This window comes from Pichia kudriavzevii, chromosome 2 (assembly GCF_003054445.1).
Source record: "Pichia kudriavzevii chromosome 2, complete sequence".
NCBI lineage: Eukaryota > Fungi > Ascomycota > Pichiomycetes > Pichiales > Pichiaceae > Pichia > Pichia kudriavzevii.
The window spans coordinates 1,789,725-1,809,939 of NC_042507.1; the positions used below are offsets into that span (position 1 = coordinate 1,789,725).

General features: G+C 37.6%; 10 protein-coding genes across 10 annotated transcripts; 5 read left to right on the forward strand and 5 right to left on the reverse strand.

The window, feature by feature from the left end:
• Positions 1-212: 212 nt before the first annotated feature.
• Positions 213-2,432, forward strand: C5L36_0B08390 (uncharacterized protein; the record flags this gene model as incomplete). Its single annotated transcript, XM_029465211.1, has 1 exon — positions 213-2,432. The coding sequence occupies one exon, from the start codon at positions 213-215 to the stop codon at positions 2,430-2,432; it is 2,220 nt and encodes a 739-aa protein (XP_029321070.1).
• Positions 2,433-2,499: 67 nt separating this feature from the next.
• C5L36_0B08400 (uncharacterized protein) lies at positions 2,500-3,474 on the reverse strand (the record flags this gene model as incomplete). Its single annotated transcript, XM_029465212.1, has 1 exon — positions 2,500-3,474. The coding sequence occupies one exon, from the start codon at positions 3,472-3,474 to the stop codon at positions 2,500-2,502; it is 975 nt and encodes a 324-aa protein (XP_029321071.1).
• A 225-nt stretch (positions 3,475-3,699) lies between these two features.
• C5L36_0B08405 (uncharacterized protein) lies at positions 3,700-4,509 on the reverse strand (the record flags this gene model as incomplete). The annotated part of the gene is made up of 1 exon (XM_029465213.1): positions 3,700-4,509. The coding sequence occupies one exon, from the start codon at positions 4,507-4,509 to the stop codon at positions 3,700-3,702; it is 810 nt and encodes a 269-aa protein (XP_029321072.1).
• A 677-nt stretch (positions 4,510-5,186) lies between these two features.
• C5L36_0B08410 (uncharacterized protein) lies at positions 5,187-6,326 on the forward strand (the record flags this gene model as incomplete). Its single annotated transcript, XM_029465214.1, has 1 exon — positions 5,187-6,326. The coding sequence occupies one exon, from the start codon at positions 5,187-5,189 to the stop codon at positions 6,324-6,326; it is 1,140 nt and encodes a 379-aa protein (XP_029321073.1).
• Positions 6,327-6,709: 383 nt separating this feature from the next.
• Positions 6,710-7,633, forward strand: C5L36_0B08420 (uncharacterized protein; the record flags this gene model as incomplete). The annotated part of the gene is made up of 1 exon (XM_029465215.1): positions 6,710-7,633. One exon carries the CDS (start codon positions 6,710-6,712, stop codon positions 7,631-7,633), a length of 924 nt encoding a protein of 307 aa, XP_029321074.1.
• A 114-nt stretch (positions 7,634-7,747) lies between these two features.
• On the reverse strand, positions 7,748-9,157 carry C5L36_0B08430 (uncharacterized protein; the record flags this gene model as incomplete). Its single annotated transcript, XM_029465216.1, has 1 exon — positions 7,748-9,157. One exon carries the CDS (start codon positions 9,155-9,157, stop codon positions 7,748-7,750), a length of 1,410 nt encoding a protein of 469 aa, XP_029321075.1.
• Positions 9,158-9,499: 342 nt separating this feature from the next.
• C5L36_0B08440 (uncharacterized protein) lies at positions 9,500-10,219 on the reverse strand (the record flags this gene model as incomplete). The annotated part of the gene is made up of 1 exon (XM_029465217.1): positions 9,500-10,219. One exon carries the CDS (start codon positions 10,217-10,219, stop codon positions 9,500-9,502), a length of 720 nt encoding a protein of 239 aa, XP_029321076.1.
• A 689-nt stretch (positions 10,220-10,908) lies between these two features.
• On the forward strand, positions 10,909-12,633 carry C5L36_0B08450 (uncharacterized protein; the record flags this gene model as incomplete). Its single annotated transcript, XM_029465218.1, has 1 exon — positions 10,909-12,633. The coding sequence occupies one exon, from the start codon at positions 10,909-10,911 to the stop codon at positions 12,631-12,633; it is 1,725 nt and encodes a 574-aa protein (XP_029321077.1).
• A 62-nt stretch (positions 12,634-12,695) lies between these two features.
• C5L36_0B08460 (uncharacterized protein) lies at positions 12,696-14,318 on the reverse strand (the record flags this gene model as incomplete). Its single annotated transcript, XM_029465219.1, has 1 exon — positions 12,696-14,318. The coding sequence occupies one exon, from the start codon at positions 14,316-14,318 to the stop codon at positions 12,696-12,698; it is 1,623 nt and encodes a 540-aa protein (XP_029321078.1).
• Positions 14,319-14,711: 393 nt separating this feature from the next.
• C5L36_0B08470 (uncharacterized protein) lies at positions 14,712-20,144 on the forward strand (the record flags this gene model as incomplete). Its single annotated transcript, XM_029465220.1, has 1 exon — positions 14,712-20,144. One exon carries the CDS (start codon positions 14,712-14,714, stop codon positions 20,142-20,144), a length of 5,433 nt encoding a protein of 1,810 aa, XP_029321079.1.
• Positions 20,145-20,215: the final 71 nt, after the last annotated feature.

Sequence of the window (20,215 nt, forward strand, 5' to 3'; positions counted from 1 at the left end):
TATAATCCTCCAAACACTGGCACCTTAAAAAGTGCAGCCAAAAAAAGAAATAATTCCAGACATGCCACCTCAATATATTTATCTATTTCGTGTTTTCGAGGAAGCGAGGAAAGTAAAATTTCCGTACCTTGTTAACAACTCAGCATTAACACGCTTTGTAAGTATTTACCTTTCACCTTTTGGTTTCTAATTCCATACAAGCCGGCTTACAAATGGCACCTAAAAGTAAGAAGAGTACAGTGCCTGTTTCGCAACTTGCTGCAAAAGTTGAGACACCTGAAGTCATTGCAAAGGATTCTCACATGGAAAAATGGTATAGATTAGCAAATTTCACTGTGACATTTGTTGCATTTGTGGCTAGATTCTACTATATCTGGTTTCCATCTGAAGTGGTTTTTGATGAGGTGCATTTTGGTAAGTTTGCTTCCTACTATCTTGAGAGGACATACTTTTTCGATTTACATCCGCCATTTGCTAAAATGCTGATTGCCGCTGTTGGATGGTTAGTTGGATTTGATGGTAAGTTCAAGTTCGAAAATATTGGTGATAGCTATATCGAGCATTCTGTTCCTTATATCCCTCTAAGAGCATTATCTGCAATTCTAGGTACACTCACAGTCACTTTGATGTTTGAGACTCTAAAGCAGTGTAATTACTCCATCTGGACTTGCATATTGGGTTCTGCGATAGTAGCTCTTGATAATGCACATGTTGGTGAAACCAGGTTGATTTTACTTGACGCAACCTTGATTATCTCCGTTGCTGCCTCCATGTATACCTATGTTAGATTCACAAAATTGAGGAGAACTCCCTTTACTTTTGAATGGTACAAATGGTTATTTCTTTCGGGAGTCTCTCTTTCATTTGTGATCTCCACCAAATATGTTGGTGTTATGACTTTCCTTTCAGTGGGTGTTGCTGTTGCGTACGAACTATGGTACTTACTCGATTACAGAACCGGTCTAACTATTAGAGAATTTGCAAGACATTTTGTCGCCAGATTTATGCTGTTGATTGTTGTTCCATTTATTATTTACCTTGGCTGGTTTTATATACATTTTGCCATTTTAACCAAGTCGGGTCCCGGTGATGCATTTATGAGCACCGAGTTCCAAGAGACTTTAGGAGATTCCATTTTAGCTAAAGAGGCTAAAGATATCAATTACTATGATATCATCACTATAAAGCACAAGGATACTGATTGTTTATTACATTCTCATCCTTACAGATATCCTCTTAGATATGACGATGGCAGAATTTCTTCCCAGGGTCAACAAGTTACTTGTTTGAACCATGGTGGTGAAGATGAAGGTGACCATTGGGAAATTCTACCAGCAACACCTTTTGAGGGAAACAAATTAGGGCATCCAGTTTATCAGGGCGATACATTTAGGTTGAGACATATTAAGACTAATGGATATCTTTTAACTCACGATGTTGCATCTCCACTGTATCCAACAAACGAAGAATTTACTGTCGTTTCATTGGAAGAAGGTGATGGTCCAAGGTACCAAGACACTTTGTTCAAATTTGACCCTGTTGACCAAAAGCCACATGAAGTTATGAAGACCAAGGGCTCAATTATCAAGATTTTACATGTTCCAACTGTTGTTGCGATGTGGACACATAATGATGTCTTATTACCTGATTGGGCGTTCAACCATCAAGAAGTTAATGGTAATAAAAACATCAACTCAAAGGAAAACAATTGGTATGTTGATCAAATTATCGGTTTAAGTGGTCCGAGAGCAATCTTTACTCCAAAACCTATCAAGAAATTATCATTTTTCAGAAAGTGGTGGGAACTACAGTTTTTGATGTTTGAACACAATAACAACTTATCAAGCGAACATCCTTACGCCTCACAACCTGGTGCATGGCCATTATGTATGTCAGGTGTGTCTTTTTGGACCAAGAATGAAACTAGACAACAAATTTTCTTTGTTGGTAATATTCCTGGCTGGTGGTATGAATGTTTAATGATGATTGCATTTCTGGCAGTTGCTGCATTCGACCAATTAACGGTCCACAGAAACATTCATATATTAACTGAGAAGACAAGGACGAGGCTATACAATAACGTCGGATTTTTCTTTATTGCTTGGGCATTGCATTATTTCCCATTTTTCTTGATGGGCAGACAAAAATTTTTACATCACTATTTACCAGCACATCTATTGGCAGGTTTATTTGCAGCAGGATTTACTGAAATTTTGTTTACGAACTGCAGAAATCAACAATGGTGCCAGAAGGGTGAAAAGCCTGATACCTTGAATACTTTACCTTACATTTCATTTGTTGTTCTGGTACTAGCAGTTTTCGTTTCTGGTTTCATTTTCTTTGCGCCGATTACATACGGTAATGTTCCATTATCAGTCGAAGAAGTCTTAAGTAGACAATGGATGGATATTAAGTTGCATTTTGGTAAATAACTTTATGTTTCGTTTATCCAAGTCATTTTCCCTTATATAAACTTATACATTCTAAAAAATTGCAAATCTAGTTTGATTTCACTGGGAAAGGTAGAAACCTATGGAGTCTACTATTTATTTCAACAAAGTTGGCTTCATCTTCCGGTTTTAGTAATGAGTGTCTAATCATGAAATCAATCATCACTGCACCACAGTTATCCTTAAATTCACCATCCAATAGTCTCTCTTTTATTTCTTCGAGATCCATCAATCTAAAGTCCTCAGCTTCATGGTCAACGGGATGAGGAATAGTCTCGCTGTCCATCTGTAAATCATAGATATATTCCACTTCTGGTTGTATCAATCCCAATTCACTGTTGAAAACATTTTTATTCAGTTGGTAGAGATATGATACAGAGCCACATGACTTGATCCTATCAACAAGATAAGATTCTTCTAATCCTGCCTCTTCATAACATTCTTTAAATACAGTTTCTTCTGGTCCATATGGATAGCCCAAACCCCCGGCAACTGTATTGTCTAGCATTCCCGGAAATGTAGCTTTGTCGGCAGCTCTCCTTGGGACCCATACTCTGTAATTTCCACGACTATCCTTAACATACCCATTGATATGGACACCATACATGACGACGCCAAACAATGGGCACATTGATCTCTCCAGATAAAAGTACGGTTCTCCGTCATTGTCATAAATTGTATATTTTTCATTTCTCCAACCTTTCAATGTTTCAAATTTGTTAGAAGATCTCCAAATTTTGCCAATTTCCTCAAGTGCTTGGCAACGTGTTTCGATACTTTTGAGAGAAGAACTAAACTTCAACGACTTATCACAATCGTCTATGTGAAAATATTCCGGGAATTTTGAAAGTTCCTTGCATATAATTGGTAGTATATAACCTAGCTGGAATGACGCATCATGGGAATATAAAGTGTAAATGTTTTTGGTGAAATGATCATGGTCCTTCTCATGCAGGTAGGGGACACTGTCTACTTTCTTTACAATATCCAAATATGTACCCATGTTAAGCTTTGCCGAATACATCCACAAATAATGATCTGTGCAAACTTAACGATACATCATGAGATCGATGGTTTACATATTTCCGGTGCGAATATTAAAACTGCCGCATCAACACAAGACGTGTTGGCTTATGGATCTGTCAAATTCAGGGGGGATTTCATTAAAAAAAGAGCTAATTGTATAAAAAGGGATGAATAAAACGAGGGTATATATTTTAGTACATTAATGTGGATTAGTTGGTTGAATCTAAACTTCAGCACATGAGAGAAGATAAGAGTTTTTAACAGTGAAATTTCCAAATTTTATTTTGTATTTGTAGAATACATCATAATCATAATCTCCACGAGGAGGTAGTTCTTCACCCTTTTCTAAAACGTAATCCACAGATGCGGCCTTGTTTGCAGAATAGAGAGTGCCTGAAGATCTTGAAGCTGAATCCAATTGACGAAGACGAGAGTTGAATTTGAACAAAGAAGTTAGACTGCCGTTTTTCTTTTGATGCATTTCGAAGTGCAACTTTATAAACGGCTCGTCTTCGTTTACTATGAGATTCAATTCATTAGAACTATGATCTACAGGTACACTAGTGTTGCTGGACTTCAGTGGATCTCGGGTAAACTCCAAATTTCCTAGCTGAAAGACTGAATTTTCAACATTGTGGGATTGATGTACAGTCTGAAATAGCATTGGTTGATCACGGTGTCGATCTTGTATTGATTTCAGCTGTTCCAATCTATCAGCCACCAAATTCATATCAACAGAGCCCCTATTGACTGTACCTTTCTCCAACGAAGGCGTATTTAATCTCGTGTTTGGGTTGGACACACAAATGGTATTGAATGTTTCAACAAGTCGATCTTTGTTTTGAGGAGAGAAAACACTGATAAAAACACCCTTCTCCGGGGAAGTCAAATCGTGTATCTCAAAAGTGATTTTTGATATTGCAAGGGAGTTAAAGTGCCTATTTACCTCGGAGACATTCAATAAAGCACTTGTTGGCAAGAAATCCAGTACCTGGAACTGGAGTTCTGTCGGTAGTGATGTGAAATGAAACATAGTGGATATAATATTGAATGAATGTAAACTGGAGATGCCACTAAACTATACACTAAAATCCAACATGGAGTGCAACTCATTCATAATGAAACTGACATCCAAAGGTGTATAAATAGGAAACGTTGTTAGAGATGTTTTTCATCCCTGGCTGAGAGTGAAAAAATAGTCACCCGATGATTCTCCGGAAAAAAAGAAAGAAAGGTAACAATTTTGGAAGAAAACAGGAAAAACTCCGAGTCCGGGCGGGCTGGTTCCCGTGTTTCCACGAGCCCTGCTTCCGTGATGCTACGAGAGGGAACAACCAACAGAGTTTTTTTCTGGTTTTTAATTTTTTGACCCGGAGGTTTTTTCTATTTTGCTATTTTTGAAGTAACAAGCAAAAAAAAAAGAAAAAAAAAAATCTACACACACCGGAAACCTGAAAATACTTTCATACACAGACAAAACTGCTGCGCTTTCCAATTTGAGAATTTCGCTTTTTGTACATTTTGATCTCATTTTTTTTTTTTTTGGCCATCTCGAATCTTGTCATGAAAATCAGTTTTCGAGAAATGTCGAAGTTGTTGTGTTAGGTTAGTTGTATAGAAACAGTGTTTGATGCAAATACACTTTTCTGAGAACCTCCAACGCAGGAATCTGTGAGAAACCATTGGTTGTTAAGCTATTCAAAACACATAATGTTCAGAGGCGGTCTTAGATCTTATGTGCAGGTGAAGCATATGGCTACTCATGCCTCACCATCAGCACCAGCAGGTGCTGATGCCACTGCTTCTCAGGAGAAGATGTCTGGTCTCTTAGAAAAGTTGGCTTCGATTACACAAGCTCCTGCAAAGGCAAGGGTTCCTACAGGCAAGCAGGACTACAAGAAGAATAGACAAAATAGAAACTCTGACGGTAGAAGAGACAATGCTTCTTTTAATGGTAACAAGAGAACCCCTCGCAGAAACGGCAACAACTCTCAACAGAGGGACAACAGGAACTCCCAAGAGAGGAGCGATAGAAGAGGTGGTTACAAATCAAATAGCAGAACTGTCCAGACAGTCTCTCATTTTGATAGAATCAAAAATCCAAAGAAGACAGTTGCTGAGAGCTCCAAATCCCAAGGTTCTTTTATAAATGAGAAGGGGTTGTCTTTTGCAGAGTTGCAGGAGCAGAGGGCCTTCTATATCAGAAGAAAGCTACAAAGCGAGTCGAACATTGCTCCAACCACTCCAGAAATCCAAATTTTCAACTTTGAATATTCTCGTGCTGTTCATAAAACCTTGAAATATGCACCAAGGGAGAATCCATTTACAAGCTTCAAGGAACCTAGAAACGAGTTCCAATTTGAGACAGTCTCAAGGGAGGAACTGGAGCTCTCAAAGGATAAGATGGGCTATGATGCTAAATCGAGATTGCTAAGAGCCCTTGAAACCATTTGTAACAGAAGAGGTTATAAATTATTAGACCATGCTAAATCAAACGTTCAATACTTGCCTCTCACCGCAAATCTATATCCATTTGCGAACACAACTTTGCCAAACAATTTGAAGAGACCGCATGCATCCCTCAAATCCTTGACCAACGTTGCACCCGAAGAAATCAAATCGACTATTGAAAGTGTTGTTTTAGGCCATAGAAATGAATTGAAATTCGATGAGAAACAAAACTTCAAAACGGCACAGTTAAGAGTCAATGCGCAAGTTGTAGTGAATGCATTAAACAGAAATGCTCAATTACAAGTTGACAACTTGCACCATTCCATTGCAAATGTTGCTCTTGGTAATGGTCCTGTCAAATCACTTCCAAAGGCTATCTTACCACCGAAAAAAGTGTAGTGAATTTCCACTTATAAATCATCCTGTCTATAGATATACGTACTTTTTTATAATATATATATATCATTATCTTAAATTCACCGAATTAGCCATACACCATTGCCCAAACTAACAGTTGCTGTTCTTATGCGTCATAGAAGGTCTTCCTCATCATTGGACTAAAGCGACGCGACGCGGACAAGGGTCAACTGAACCAGAAAAAAAGAGAGGAAAAAATAAAAGGAAGGAAAAGAAAATCGTCCTCGACTTTTCCAACCTCATGAATTTCTCCATGCTGGAAATTCAGCTAATGTTAGTGGTATGGGTATATTTTGAGGCTTTTGGACGTCAGAAACTAGTTCCCTAGATCCATATACGATACCTTACATCTCAATAAAAGAAATATGCTTGCAAATATGAGCAGACGTATGTTTACAACATCGAGACTAATATTCCAGAAGGAAGTCTCTAGTTTGGATCCCAAAAAGGTAAACCATATGCAATACCTATTGAAGTATTATGATCCCGAAACTGTGGATTCGATCCTTAAGGCAGAGAGCGCAATTGATCCAAAACATCTTGCGAAGAGGCAACTGAACCCTGTTCAATTTGCTCCACACTTTATGACTGATTTCACAGAGAAGAGTGATTATTTTGATCACAAGGTGCAACAGCCAAACACTTTCACTCAAATATCACAGCCAAATGAGGTAGATGTTCCAAAAGACCAAATATTGGACGTTGAAGGTAATGCAAAGCGTTCTGAGTTGGGCGAATTGGCGAAAAAGTTATCTCTAGCAACTGGATTTAATGAAAGATACATCATGGGATTGAAAGTTAAAACTTTAATCTTGAAAACAGTTAGAAATCAAACTTCCAAAGGTAAAATTAACTCTTTCTATGCTCTAGTGTGTGCCGGCGATGGTAATGGTATGCTAGGAATTGGTGAAGGTAAAGATCCTGAAGAGCCAGGTAACGCTATTTTAAAAGCTCATTGGCAAGCAGTTAAAAACTTGGTTAAGGTTCCAAGATTAGAGGATAGAACTATTTTTGGTAATATTGAAAACAAATATGGTGCATCTGTTGTCCATTTAAGATCTGCACCTCCTGGTTCTGGTCTAAGATGTAATCCAATGGTGTTTGAATTAGCACAATGTGCTGGTATCAAGGATTTATCTTCCAAGGTTTATAGATCTAGAAACAGAATGAACGTTGTCAAATGTACTATAGAAGCTTTGTTAAAGCAAAAGACCACCGAAGAAATGGCGTTGGAAAGAGGTAAGAAGGTTGTCGACTTGAGAAAGGTCTATTACTCTGTCGAAAAATAGGATTTTTACAATCGTATTATATTTCTTTATTCACTCTGTATATATTTATCTACTGAAAAATATTTTTACAAAAACTTTAGAGATTGCAAGGAAAAACATGTAATCCTAACCACACTACTTCCTTTTGGTCTTCTTTTGGGTCGCTTCTGCTACCAACTCTTCAAAGAGTCTGGCTTCCTCAGCTTCCCATTGTGAACGCTTAGTTTCCTTGAAAACAGTGCCAAGGATTTTCAAGGCTTCTGCTCTCTCAATCCTTTTCTCCTTCGGAACACTTTCATCGTATAATACATTTGACACAACTTCTCTCAAATTAGACGAGATTTCCATGTGTGAACCTTTCCATGCAGCTGCCAAAATCGTACCCATTAATAACTTTTCCATTTCCGCAACCTCTTCGTCGGTAGGCACAGGCCCTTCATCCTCAACTTGATCCTTCTTGGATTTAGTATTTTCCCTTGCGCTTTCTTCTTTGGTATTATTTTTTGTGTCATTATTGACAGCGGAATTAGTTACATTTTCTTTATCATCATCTTGTTCACTCGTCGCTTTGTCTGGTGCTTCTTCTTTGTCTTCTTGCTCCTTCTGCATCCTTTCCCTACGTTCATTCATTTTTGCAAGTTTTTCCATTGTTTTCTGTGCATCCAGTGCTACACTGATGGTCGAGTAAGTGTCCTTAATAATGCCACCTTTCTCCTTCAATGTTCCCAGCCATCCTCCAATACCAAGAAAAGAGTTTTCCGCCTTAAGGAACGTACTTGCCTTATCATAATAGATTGAGCCAATTGTATGCAATAGCTCTAGGCCAAATGATTCCATCTTCAAATTCTCAGCTTCCAATCTAAATTTCTCCTTAAAAGATTCGATGACATCTTGAGATTTATCTGTTTCTGTGTACAACGATAGTCTATTGATCAGTTTTTCAGTTAGGTCCTTTTGTATTTCCTCCCGATGAATACGTTGTTCTTCTTCTAACTTCTCTCTCTCAGCCTCAAGTTCTTTTTTTCTTTGCTCTTCTACAGCCTTGGTTTGTTCTTCGTGGGTCAAATTGTTCAGATCCGAATCTCCCAAATATTTATTAGATGAAACACTGGTTGGATTTTCAGTGTAATATCGTTCTGCACGCTCGGCATCGTCCTTTACTTGCTCCTTTTTACGTGTGTGTTCTTCCTCCTGGCTCTGCAATTCGAGTTCTTTGGTTAGGTTCTTCAACATTGTTAGTTCTCCCACATAAGGAACAAAAGATTCACCTCCAAAGATATCCTCAAAGAATTTCTCCGGATCCACCATCTCACCAGCTCCAGCTTCCTGAATACCGTGTTGGTCATACTTGGATCTCAGTTCTTTATCACTCAAAACTTGGTAGGCTTCACTGATCTTTTTGAATGTTTCTGCTGCCTCCTCATTGCCCGGGTTTTTATCAGGGTGGTATCTGATCGCCAGCTTCCTGTAGGACTTTTTGATTTCCAATTCAGTCGCATCTGTTTGGACTTGCAAAAGCTCATAATAGGTGGTATCCTTTACCATACTCAGATGATGCTCTATGGTCTTTCAATTGCTTTTGTCAGATATATCAATATTATTTTCTCTAACACTAATACACTTAAGCGTCAACTTTTCTTGTCCATTTTTTTTTTCCTGTTGCATACAAATTTGTATCAAGAAAAATATCAGGTGGCGCTCACAAAAGGCTGGAGAACAAAGCTGAGCCACTATATTTTCTCCAAAGAACTACCATGTTAAATACAACCGACTTGTACGAATTTGTTCCTCTATGTATACCTATATATAGCATATACATATCAATATCAAATAAACATTGCTAAGCATGTAATTACCTGTGGTAAAGGACAGCCAATCGTTGTTGGACTAAAGACCAGCTCTTCTCTTCTTCTGGGCCGGAGTACATTCTAGTCCATTGAGGATGTCTTCCTTGACAAGGGTGTCAGCTTGCACTCTCTTTGGAATGTATTCCATAATCGAGCTCAGTTCTTCACTATCGGCTACTCTGACAACACCATTGTCATCACCCATAATGATATCACCAGGATTGATTGTCTCAACATGTGGTTCCGGGTACCCATCGACCAGCACTTCAAGCGGAACGTTGATTCCAACCATTTTAACTACTGGACCATGGGCGGCAGTTCCTAATCCATATGAAAAAACGTCCCTCTTCAACTCTAGATGCTCATCAATGTCCCTAACTCTACCAAACACAACTGTGCCTCTACTTCTCAGGTAGTTTGCTCTAGTCGACATTAGTCCTCCATATAATGCGTTTGTCATTTTGGTGAATGGCGCATCCTTCTTTTGCAAGTTGAGAGTTGTACCAATGACCAAAACTGAGTCCTCAGGCAACTTGTCAATGTATCCTCCACTAATCGCCTCTCTCGGATCATCCTTTGGCGCAAACAACACGGTGTACGCCTTTCCCACCATTGTTGTCTTGGTTTCGTTGGCAGAGTATCTATGCAAGTTTGGCAATGAGCCGCCCAACTTATACTGATGTTTCACCAAGGCATCAGACATGTCGCATGTGGCATACTGGGATAGCACTTGTATGATTTTCTTTGTTTCCTTTGTCATTTCAATCCTGTGAGGGGCCTGAATACTATCGAATCTTGCCAACAGTGTAAGGCCTTCTACTGACTCCAAAGTAGATGCTCAATCGAAAGCAACACTGCACTCTTATTGCCATTACCAGCTACTGACTTTTTTTTTCCATGTCTTTATTAATCCATTTCCCCATGTCCGATATCGGATCTTCGGAGAACAGAAACAATAACTACATATAGTAAGTTTACGTAAGCATTTATGCTATTGAGAGAAAACAAGAGACAAAGACTCCCCCCCCAAAAAAAATGGCAGAAAAAAAAAAAGACAAAGTTGGCTAACATTCCGTGCACCACAATAACAATTGGCTTTATATGCTGAGCCACCAAGGTGGCTCGGCTGTTCTTAGTTTTTTTTTTGTTTCTAGACTATCAGCTCCTCTTTTTTTTGTTTCTATTAAGTTTTCCCCGTCCCGGATTAGCCAAAAACAGTCAAATAATGTTGTTTATGTACCGAGGTATATATCAGTATACATTTACCTGAAACGTATTGAAGGTGTGGCATTGCTTGGGAGCTTTTGCTTGCATTAGAAGGAATACTCAGAAACAGTCATCCGCCTCAATCGTGGAAGTTCCAACAGTCTTTGCTTATTAGAAGATAATTTTAATTTCAATCAGTAGGGGTCTTATACCAAAGGAATAGAAATCATTTGATAATAGAAAATGAAGTATATGAGTGGACACCAAGTCTTGGAAATATGTACATGCATGTTGTTGTTATCAGCCACTGGGTTCTCTGCTCCTTCAACCTTTGTTGCTACAACCAACATCCAAAATAATAACCAGCCGGTGCTTTTATCCCCACCAAACCCAATATCATTATTCGAGTCGTTTATTTCTTATATGAGGCTGTTGTTTTCAAGAAATAAAAGATTTAAAAAAATATGTACTTTTGTCGATTCTGATATTGAGAGCATCTATGAACTAAATATCACGATAAATGAAACCTTTGAATCATGGCTTGAAGAACAAAAGCGATTTTCATTTGATTCAATATTGGAAAATATTGGAGGTGTTGGTTTCAAGTACAATGATGTAGCTGAAGGTGCCGTGATTGCCTCGCCTTCGAAAGATCATCCAAACTACTACTATCAGTGGACAAGAGACGCAGCAATTACAATCTCTTCTTTAGTTGAATTTTTAGAAGATAATATCGATAGTATAGGTGGTAAAAATATGAAGAGGGTTTTTTTGGGAATTGAGTCATATATTAAAAATAGCTACGACTTACAGAGAATAGACAACTTGTCAGGCAAATGGGAAACACTAGACGGGTTGGGTGAACCAAAATTCATGGTCGACTCTACAGCCTTTAATGAGAGTTGGGGGAGACCACAGAGGGATGGACCGGGATTACGAGTAATCACATTAACCAACTATATCAACTTTTTACTCGATAATGACTTTGATTTTCAAACTCCAAAGTTGAAAAGTTTTGATTTTGTTTATCAGGAAATCTTAAAGCCAGACTTGTCTTACATCATGAAGAATTGGAACAAAAACGGGTTTGACCTTTGGGAAGAGGTAGATTCCTATCATTTATTCACTTCTTTAACACTGTTGAAAGCCCTCAAAAATGGTATTAAAATATCAGAGAAATTCAATGATGAAGAATTTTGCACTAAATTAAGAGAAACATTTATTGCATTAAGAGCTTTTATTCTGTTTGACAGCGGCTTTAAAAGCTTAAACGTACCCTACCTAATTGAAACACCTTCCTTGTTATACCTTGGCAAACGATGCGGCTTAGACATTGGCTCTCTATTAGCAACTTTGAGGGCTCATGACATTGATGATCCTTCGGATATTATAGATATCCCATTCTCCGTCGAAGATTCCGCTGTCTTGAGCACTTTGTTTGCATTGGTGAATGACATGAAATTTAGATACCCAATCAATCATGAAGACGGAACTTTTAGTAAGGGTGTTGCATTAGGTAGATACCCAGAAGATATATATGATGGCTACGGTCTTAGCGAAGGCAACCCATGGTTTATTGCAACTGCAACGGCATCAGAGGTGCTATTCAACCTCATATATTTGCTTTACAAAAATGGAAATGATTTGATCATACCTAAAGATCAGTTTTTCTTCTATTCTAGTATTGTTAACTTAAATCCTAATATGAAATCTGATGAAGTTATAATGCCCTTTGGGTCCGAGGCCTTTATCAAAACAACATTGTCGCTGTTAAGGTATGCAGATTCATTTTTAGAGGTCATACACAAACATGTTGCAGAAGGCGGGCATATGAGTGAACAATTCAATAAATACAATGGTTTTATGGAAGGTGCTGAAGATTTAACATGGAGCTATGGTTCCTTCTGGAGTGCAGTGAGGTGGAGAAGAAAAGCCAACCAAGTGGTTGATTTAGTCCTAAAGAGTTAAATAAAATCTTTGTTTTTTACAGAATCTATAGATTGTTTGCACTTTAAGTTTGATACAAATAATCATGCAGCAAATGCAACATCCTCGGGTAATTTGAAGGAGATGCAGTACATCAGCTTACATGGTGCAACTTGCCTTACTACATGATATTTAATATCGGATACTGGAATATCGTAGTTTAGTTGATTGACGATTTTGGAATGTATTCTTTTTTCAAGCTCCTTTTCAATGTCCCCCTCAACTTCGTCTTCCTTGTACTTTTCAAAATGATGAACATTGATTATAGGCAACTTATAGCCTGGAAGATTTTTGATCTGCTCTTTTGTCATATTAGGATAGCCATTAGTATATAAACCCACATACGAGTCAACAAAAGTAATTGCAGAGTCAGGTAAATTCATCACATAATGGGACGGGAATAATGGGACATCAAATTGTAATTGCTTTCTTTTCTTTGACGGTTGTGCATCTTGGTCCTCATCGGAAACTTGCTTCTTTTGTCTCTTACCTGGCCCTTGTGATTTATCAGTGTATTTGATGTAAGGTGTGGACCTTTGAAATTCTGCGATTAATTGAGGCGATTTCCTTATAAATTCTCTACCATCTAAATTAGAAGGTTTCACAAACTGGTCAACTTTATTTTGGTTGATGTTCATCTTGAGGTATTTGAAAGACTCAGGATTAAGATCATTCGCAAAAACCAAACATGACTTCTTGCCTGCGGGAATTGCAAATGGTCCAACACCACCCATAACATCACAAACTATCTCTCCTGTTCCAAATGATTTTATTAGTCTTTCATGCTCAGTTGCAAGTCTGGAATTCCAATAAACCTTTCCAAAATCAAAAGTAAATTGGCAGCCGCTCTCCTTTTGTGTAACCACAAGGTTGTCTTCTCCGGCTAGAATTTCCATTTCAAAAGTCCTAAATTCAGATGTAATATTGTTTGTTTTGTTGACAACTGTCTTGATGTTCGGAAATTTTTCTAAAATAACCTCTCCAATAATGTGTCTGTAGGGCATATACTGCTCTTTTAAATTCAAGTGTGCTAAATGCCCAGCTACCGTGAACGCACTAGGACATTGTTCCACGAGGGAATCCGGTAAAATAGCCTTCAAAATATCATCGTATGGCCAGTAATCAAAGTCAAAATTAAGAGTATGTATTTTGTAAATGGCTCCTATTTCTTTTAACCTTTTATAGGTTGATTCAGGAACATTACACTTCAATAGTTCAGGCTCAGTATTAAGTCCTCTTTCATCATTTTCTGTAACCCTAATGTCATCCTTTAACAATAGAGCTTTCAGTTTTGTATTTTTCAAACTGATTTTTTTGTATTCCTCGTCAGATAGCTCTTCTTTTGTATACTCCACTAGCGATGGTTTTTGGGGAATACTGAGTGCAATAGAGGACGATGAAGGTTTCTTTCTTCCGATGAACTCATTGATATACCTAATTTCAGGTAACAATAATGCCCATACTTTTTTCGTAACAAGGAATTTTGATTTATCGAGTTTAGTCATCCCTTCATTTCTAGGGGGCTTCAACTGCTTTAGAAATACTCCCGACGACATTTTCCTGATGAACGGCCTACAAAAATTCATGTGAGAATCTATATTGCAGCTTAGACAGGGAGTATTGAAGTTCTTCCTCTTGAAAAATATTCTGGAATAATACTTCCACATTCATGATAGGGTGAGACAAGATCACGTGATACGTTTTGCAAAAAAATGCTATCATTGTGTCTATGTCTATAAGTAGACGAACTTTGATGTTTAACCTGTTGTGCTACATGATTTGGAGGTCTCATCAATTCATATATATGCCTCATACTCAGTTAAAGCGTGATTTAAATACTAAATGGGCTAGTTAAATGAATTACTGATTGCATCACAGGGCTTTGCTCAATTAATCTTGCGTGCATGCCAAACAGGAAATATTGCCCCTTTTTTTTCATCAAAGAGGGTATATTTAGAATAAAGGACAATGTTTTCGAAGCTACTTCTGTTTATTGGTATAAGAGCTTACCATTTATGTCTACAATTTAGGGAAAGAAAAGTAGTATTCGAGCCGTCAGAATGCAAGACTATATTCCCTATAGTAACCAGGGTAATGGTAATCCAGATGCTGATGACGCATCAATTATGGACAACTCAGCTATAGGGAAGGATGCTGATAGCTTACCTAAAGCACATGGGACGAAGAAAACTGAAAGTCTTAATGCTAAAATTGGGCAGTCAGTACAGCAATCGTCAAATTGTGCTGTTCCAGCCTCATCGGCAACACCTTGTGAATTCAGAGCGGAGGCTCAATCAAGATTGGACTCGGATCTGTATTTTTCTTATAACAAGGACTTAAATGTACCACTTGATATACACCAGATATATGAGATTTTTCTGGATGTTGAACATATTTTTGGATTTCAACGTCACAACTGTGAGAATGTTTTTGAATTGTTCATGTCTCAACTCGATTCTAAATCAAGCAGATTTTCAGCAGAGAAGTCATTAATTTTGTTGCACGCTGAATACATAGGCGGAGAACATGCTAACTATAGGAAATGGTATTTTTGCGCCATGCTCGATGAGGATCCGGAGTTGTTAGAAGGTATTGATGGGGGTAAATCTAAACTTAGAGATTTCCAAAATGAATTCCCAAATATTGATTTTTATACAACGAAAAAATCACAAATTGTTGAATATAATTGGAGGAGACGCATGTACACGCTTACTGCCGCTGATATGGTATACCAAGTTGCTCTATATCTAATGATTTGGGGCGAAGCAAACAATATGAGATTTGCCCCAGAGTTGTTATGCTTTATTTTCAAGTGTGCTCTTGACCATCTACATAATATCAGAAGTACTTTGAATAAACCAAATTTTGAAGCCGGTGATTATTTAAAACGTGTAATTACGCCCCTTTACGAATATTATAGGGATCAGCAATATAAGCAAGTTGCAGATTTGTTTGTAAAGTCTGAAAAAGATCATGACAAGATTATTGGTTATGATGATATGAATCAACTATTTTGGTATTACGACGGTATTAAGAGCTTAGAGGTGTCTAACCCCGAGAAAAGTAGCTTCATAAGTATTGCAAAGGAAGATAGATATGGTTATTTGCACAATGTCTCATGGGCAAGATCTTTTTACAAAACGTATAAGGAGAAACGATCATGGTGGCATGTTGTGACAAATTTCAGCAGAATATGGATCATTCATCTAAATGTGTTTTGGTATTATTCTAGCTTTAATTCACCAACCTTATACACTTCGAATTACAACTACTTATTAGACAATCCACCCACACCTCAGGCAAGATTTTCTGTTGTTTCATTGGGAAGTAGCATTGGCTGTTTGGTGGAGATTTTGGCAACAATTTTTGAGCTTAGTTATGTTCCAAGAAAATGGCCAGGAAGACCTAGTTTGTGGAAGAGAATATTTCTGTTGATCATTATCACTATTATCAATTTTGCCCCCTCGATCCTAATCCTAGGTTATATTCCATTGGATGCTACTTCACGCGTTGGATATCCATTGTCCATAATGCAATTCATCATTTCTCTTCTTACTACACTGCTGCTATCAATTCAAGCGCCATTTACCATGTTTAGCTTTTATTTCTCTAAAAAAATGATTTACGACCCAATAAAAGTGTTTACTTCCGCTTTCCCGAATCTAGGTAAGTCAGGTAGAGTCACTTCTGTTAGTTTATGGATATTAGTTTTTGGTGCTAAATTCACGGAATCATACCTTTTTCTAACACTTTCCTTGAGAGACCCCATTCGGAACTTGAGTATACTAGATTCGTCAAGATGTTATGGTGATATTTTTATCAAAGACACTCTTTGCAAATACCAAAATGTTTTTGTTCTATTCTTGATTTTACTAACTGATTTGGTTTTATTCTTCTTGGATACTTACCTTTGGTATATCATATGGAATTGCATTATTTCACTATCGATATCTTTATCCAGCGGAATTTCGATGCTATCGCCATGGAGGAACATTTTCACAAGTCTTCCAACACGTATTCATTCTAAACTTTTGGCAACATCCAAGCTGGAGATCAAGTACGATTCGGTGCTTTTGATTTCGCAAATATGGAATGCATTTGTCATATCTCTCTATAGGGAACACTTAATTTCACAAGATCAGGCTCATAAAATGTTGTATTCATTGGTACCCGATGATGCAACAGGCATAATGTCTTTGAAGGCCCCTTCTTTTTTCCTTTATCAAGGTGACAGTGGCAGGGACGTTACCGACTACTTTGCTTTAAACTCAGAAGCAGAAAGAAGAATTTCTTTTTTTGCACAGAGCTTGAGTACTGCAATTCCTGAACCTATTCCCGTCGAATCCATGCCTCAGTTTACTGTTTTCATTCCACATTATTCCGAAAAAATTCTTATGGAACTAAAAGAAATCATAAGACAAGATTCGAATTCGAAAATGTCATTATTAGAGTATCTAAAAACCATGTATCATCATGAATGGAAAAACTTTGTTTTGGACACCAAAATTTTGGCAACAGCTAAACTTTTATCAGAAAGTGAAAAAGAATATACACCAAAAGTTTCTACTTCAAGCGCAACATCTAATGTAGGTTCAGTGAAAACTGAAAAGGATTTTGTCGACAATAAAATTAATGACTTGCCGCTATATTGCATTGGCTATAAAACCTCTGCGCCTGAATACATTTTAAGGACAAGAATTTGGGCATCTTTACGAACTCAAACACTCTATAGGACAGTTTCCGGATTTATGAACTATTGCAAGGCTATCAAACTATTACATAAAGTTGAAAATCCAGAACTGGAAGAATATTTTGGTGATGCCAAAACATTTGAAAATTATTTGGAAATGCTGGCCTCCAGAAAATTTAGATTGTTAGTGTCAATGCAGAGACTACAAGAGTTTAATGACTCAGAGGAAGAAAATTTGAAAGTTATGATTAACACTTATCCATCTTTGTTCATATCATCACTTAACAAAGAAATCGATCCTGAAACAAATGAAACAAAGTTTTACTCGGTCTTATATGAAGTCGAAGTCAAAAGGTGCAATGATGACTCAATGAGAAATGAAAATATGCTAAAGGAGAAATTTAAGATTTTGTTGTCAGGAAATCCAATTCTAGGGGATGGTAAATCTGACAATCAAAATCTATCAGTTATATACTATAGGGGTGAATTTATTCAAGTAATCGATGCCAACCAAGATAACTATATTGAAGAATGCATGAAAATACGCTCTGTGTTAGCGGAGTTTGAAACAATGGAGAATGATCCAGATTATCCATATATCCCTTCAGTGAACTATAAGAACAAAAGTCCAGTTGCCATCTTGGGAGCTAGAGAGTATATATTTTCAGAAAATTCTGGTGTTTTAGGCGATGTTGCAGCTTCTAAAGAGCAAACCTTTGGTACCATGTTTGCTCGTACTTTGTCCGCAATCGGTGGCAAACTTCATTACGGCCATCCCGACTTTTTAAATGCCGTATTTATGTGTACAAGAGGTGGTGTATCAAAAGCGCAAAAAGGTCTTCACTTAAATGAAGATATATATGCTGGTATGAATGCCATCTGTAGAGGTGGAAGAATTAAGCACTGTGATTATTACCAATGTGGTAAAGGACGTGATTTAGGATTCAACTCAATTTTAAATTTCACAACAAAAATTGGAGGAGGAATGGGAGAGCAATTGTTATCTAGAGAATACTATTACATTGGTACCCAAATGCCGCTTGATAGATTCTTGTCATTTTATTACGCACATCCAGGGTTCCACCTTAATAATCTATTTATCATGTTTTCTTTGGAGGTGTTCTTGTTGACTGTCGTTAATTTAGGTGCCATGAATCACGAATTGGTATCGTGCATTTACAATAAGGATACTCCTATAACTGACTTACAACTTCCCGTTGGCTGTCACAACTTACAGCCGGTTTTGGATTGGGTCTACCGATACGTTTTATCTATTTTCATTTGTTTTTTCATATCATTTGTTCCCTTAGTTATGCATGAATTGTCCGAAAGAGGGTCCTGGAAAGCTTTCAGTAGATTACTCATGCACTTTTTATCTTTGTCCCCGATTTTCGAGGTTTTTGTCTGTCAGATCTATACAGATTCTTTGAAGAAGGATATCATTTTCGGAGGTGCTAGGTATATTTCCACCGGACGAGGATTTTCTATAACCAGGACTTCGTTTACTGGGCTTTATTCAGCTTACGCCCCAACTGCGATATATTCCGGGGCAAGATTGTTTTTGATGCTCGTATTTGTGACTATCACTATGTGGCAAGTTTCAATTTTATGGTTCTGGATTACGCTAATCTCCTTGACAATTTCACCATTCTTATTCAATCCACATCAATTTTCTTGGACTGATTTCTTTTTAGACTACAGGGAATTTGTGAGGTGGCTCAGTCGAGGAAATTCCAAATGGCATAGTCGGTCATGGATCAATTACACCAGGATTACGCGTTCCAAGTTTACAGGTTTCAAAAGAAACAAACTAAAAAAAGGAACAGATAGAATTCAAGAAGAGAACAGAAAGGCTCCATTTGTGAATGCATTGTTTGCAGAGGTTTTTGTACCGAGTGTCCAGGCTTTTTTTATTGCCGTTTCCTATTTGTACATGAATTCACAATCAGGCGTTGAGAATCCCCAAGATGTTCATTTACTCTTTAGATTGATTCTTGTTACATTATGTCCTCTGGTTTTGAATTCTTTGATATTAGTCTTGATACTTTTTTTTTCTTTATTGACTGGACCCGTCTTGGGAATTTGCTGCAAAAAATTCCCCGGTGTTCTGGCTGCTACAGCGCATATAGGAGCTATTTTAGCCCATGTTATCACATTTGAACTAATTTTGGTTTTGGAAAGTTTTAGCTTTTGTAGGGCATTGATTCTATTTATCTCGGCCACTTTCATCCAAAGAAGTATCATGCAAATAATCAAGCTACTTTTACTAAGTCGTGAACTAAAGGAAGACTTGAGCAATAGGGCGTGGTGGTCAGGTAAGTGGGTGCATTTAGGAAAATATGCATTGACCCAACTCTTCAGAGAGTTTATCGTTAAAATTAGTGAGATGAGTTTATTTGCTGCTGACTTTTGTATTGGGCATGCCATACTAATAGTGCTAACGCCTGCATTATTCGTTCCCTATATTGACCATTGGCATTCTTGTATGATAATGTGGATCAACCCATTATACAAGCTACGACAGCCAATCTTTACAACATCGAGGGAAAAAATGAGGAAACGAGAGGCAAGTAAATATGCAGCTCTTTACTTTGCAAATTTGCTATTCTTTGCTATTATCTTGCTAACTCCAATGGTTGTTACGTTAGGGTTTGAAGACCACTTGGTAAAGATGTTACCACAAGAGTCCTACGGGTTGATTCAGCCTAACCATCAAGACAACAACGATACAGGCACACGGGCACCTAAACACATCATGAGGTCCAAACCTGCAGTCAAAACCGTCAGTACATTCTGGCTGTGATTGTTATATTATTGTCCTTGGAAGTAAAATGTGTATGGATTCCTCAGAGTATGACACCCGTTGATCTGTGT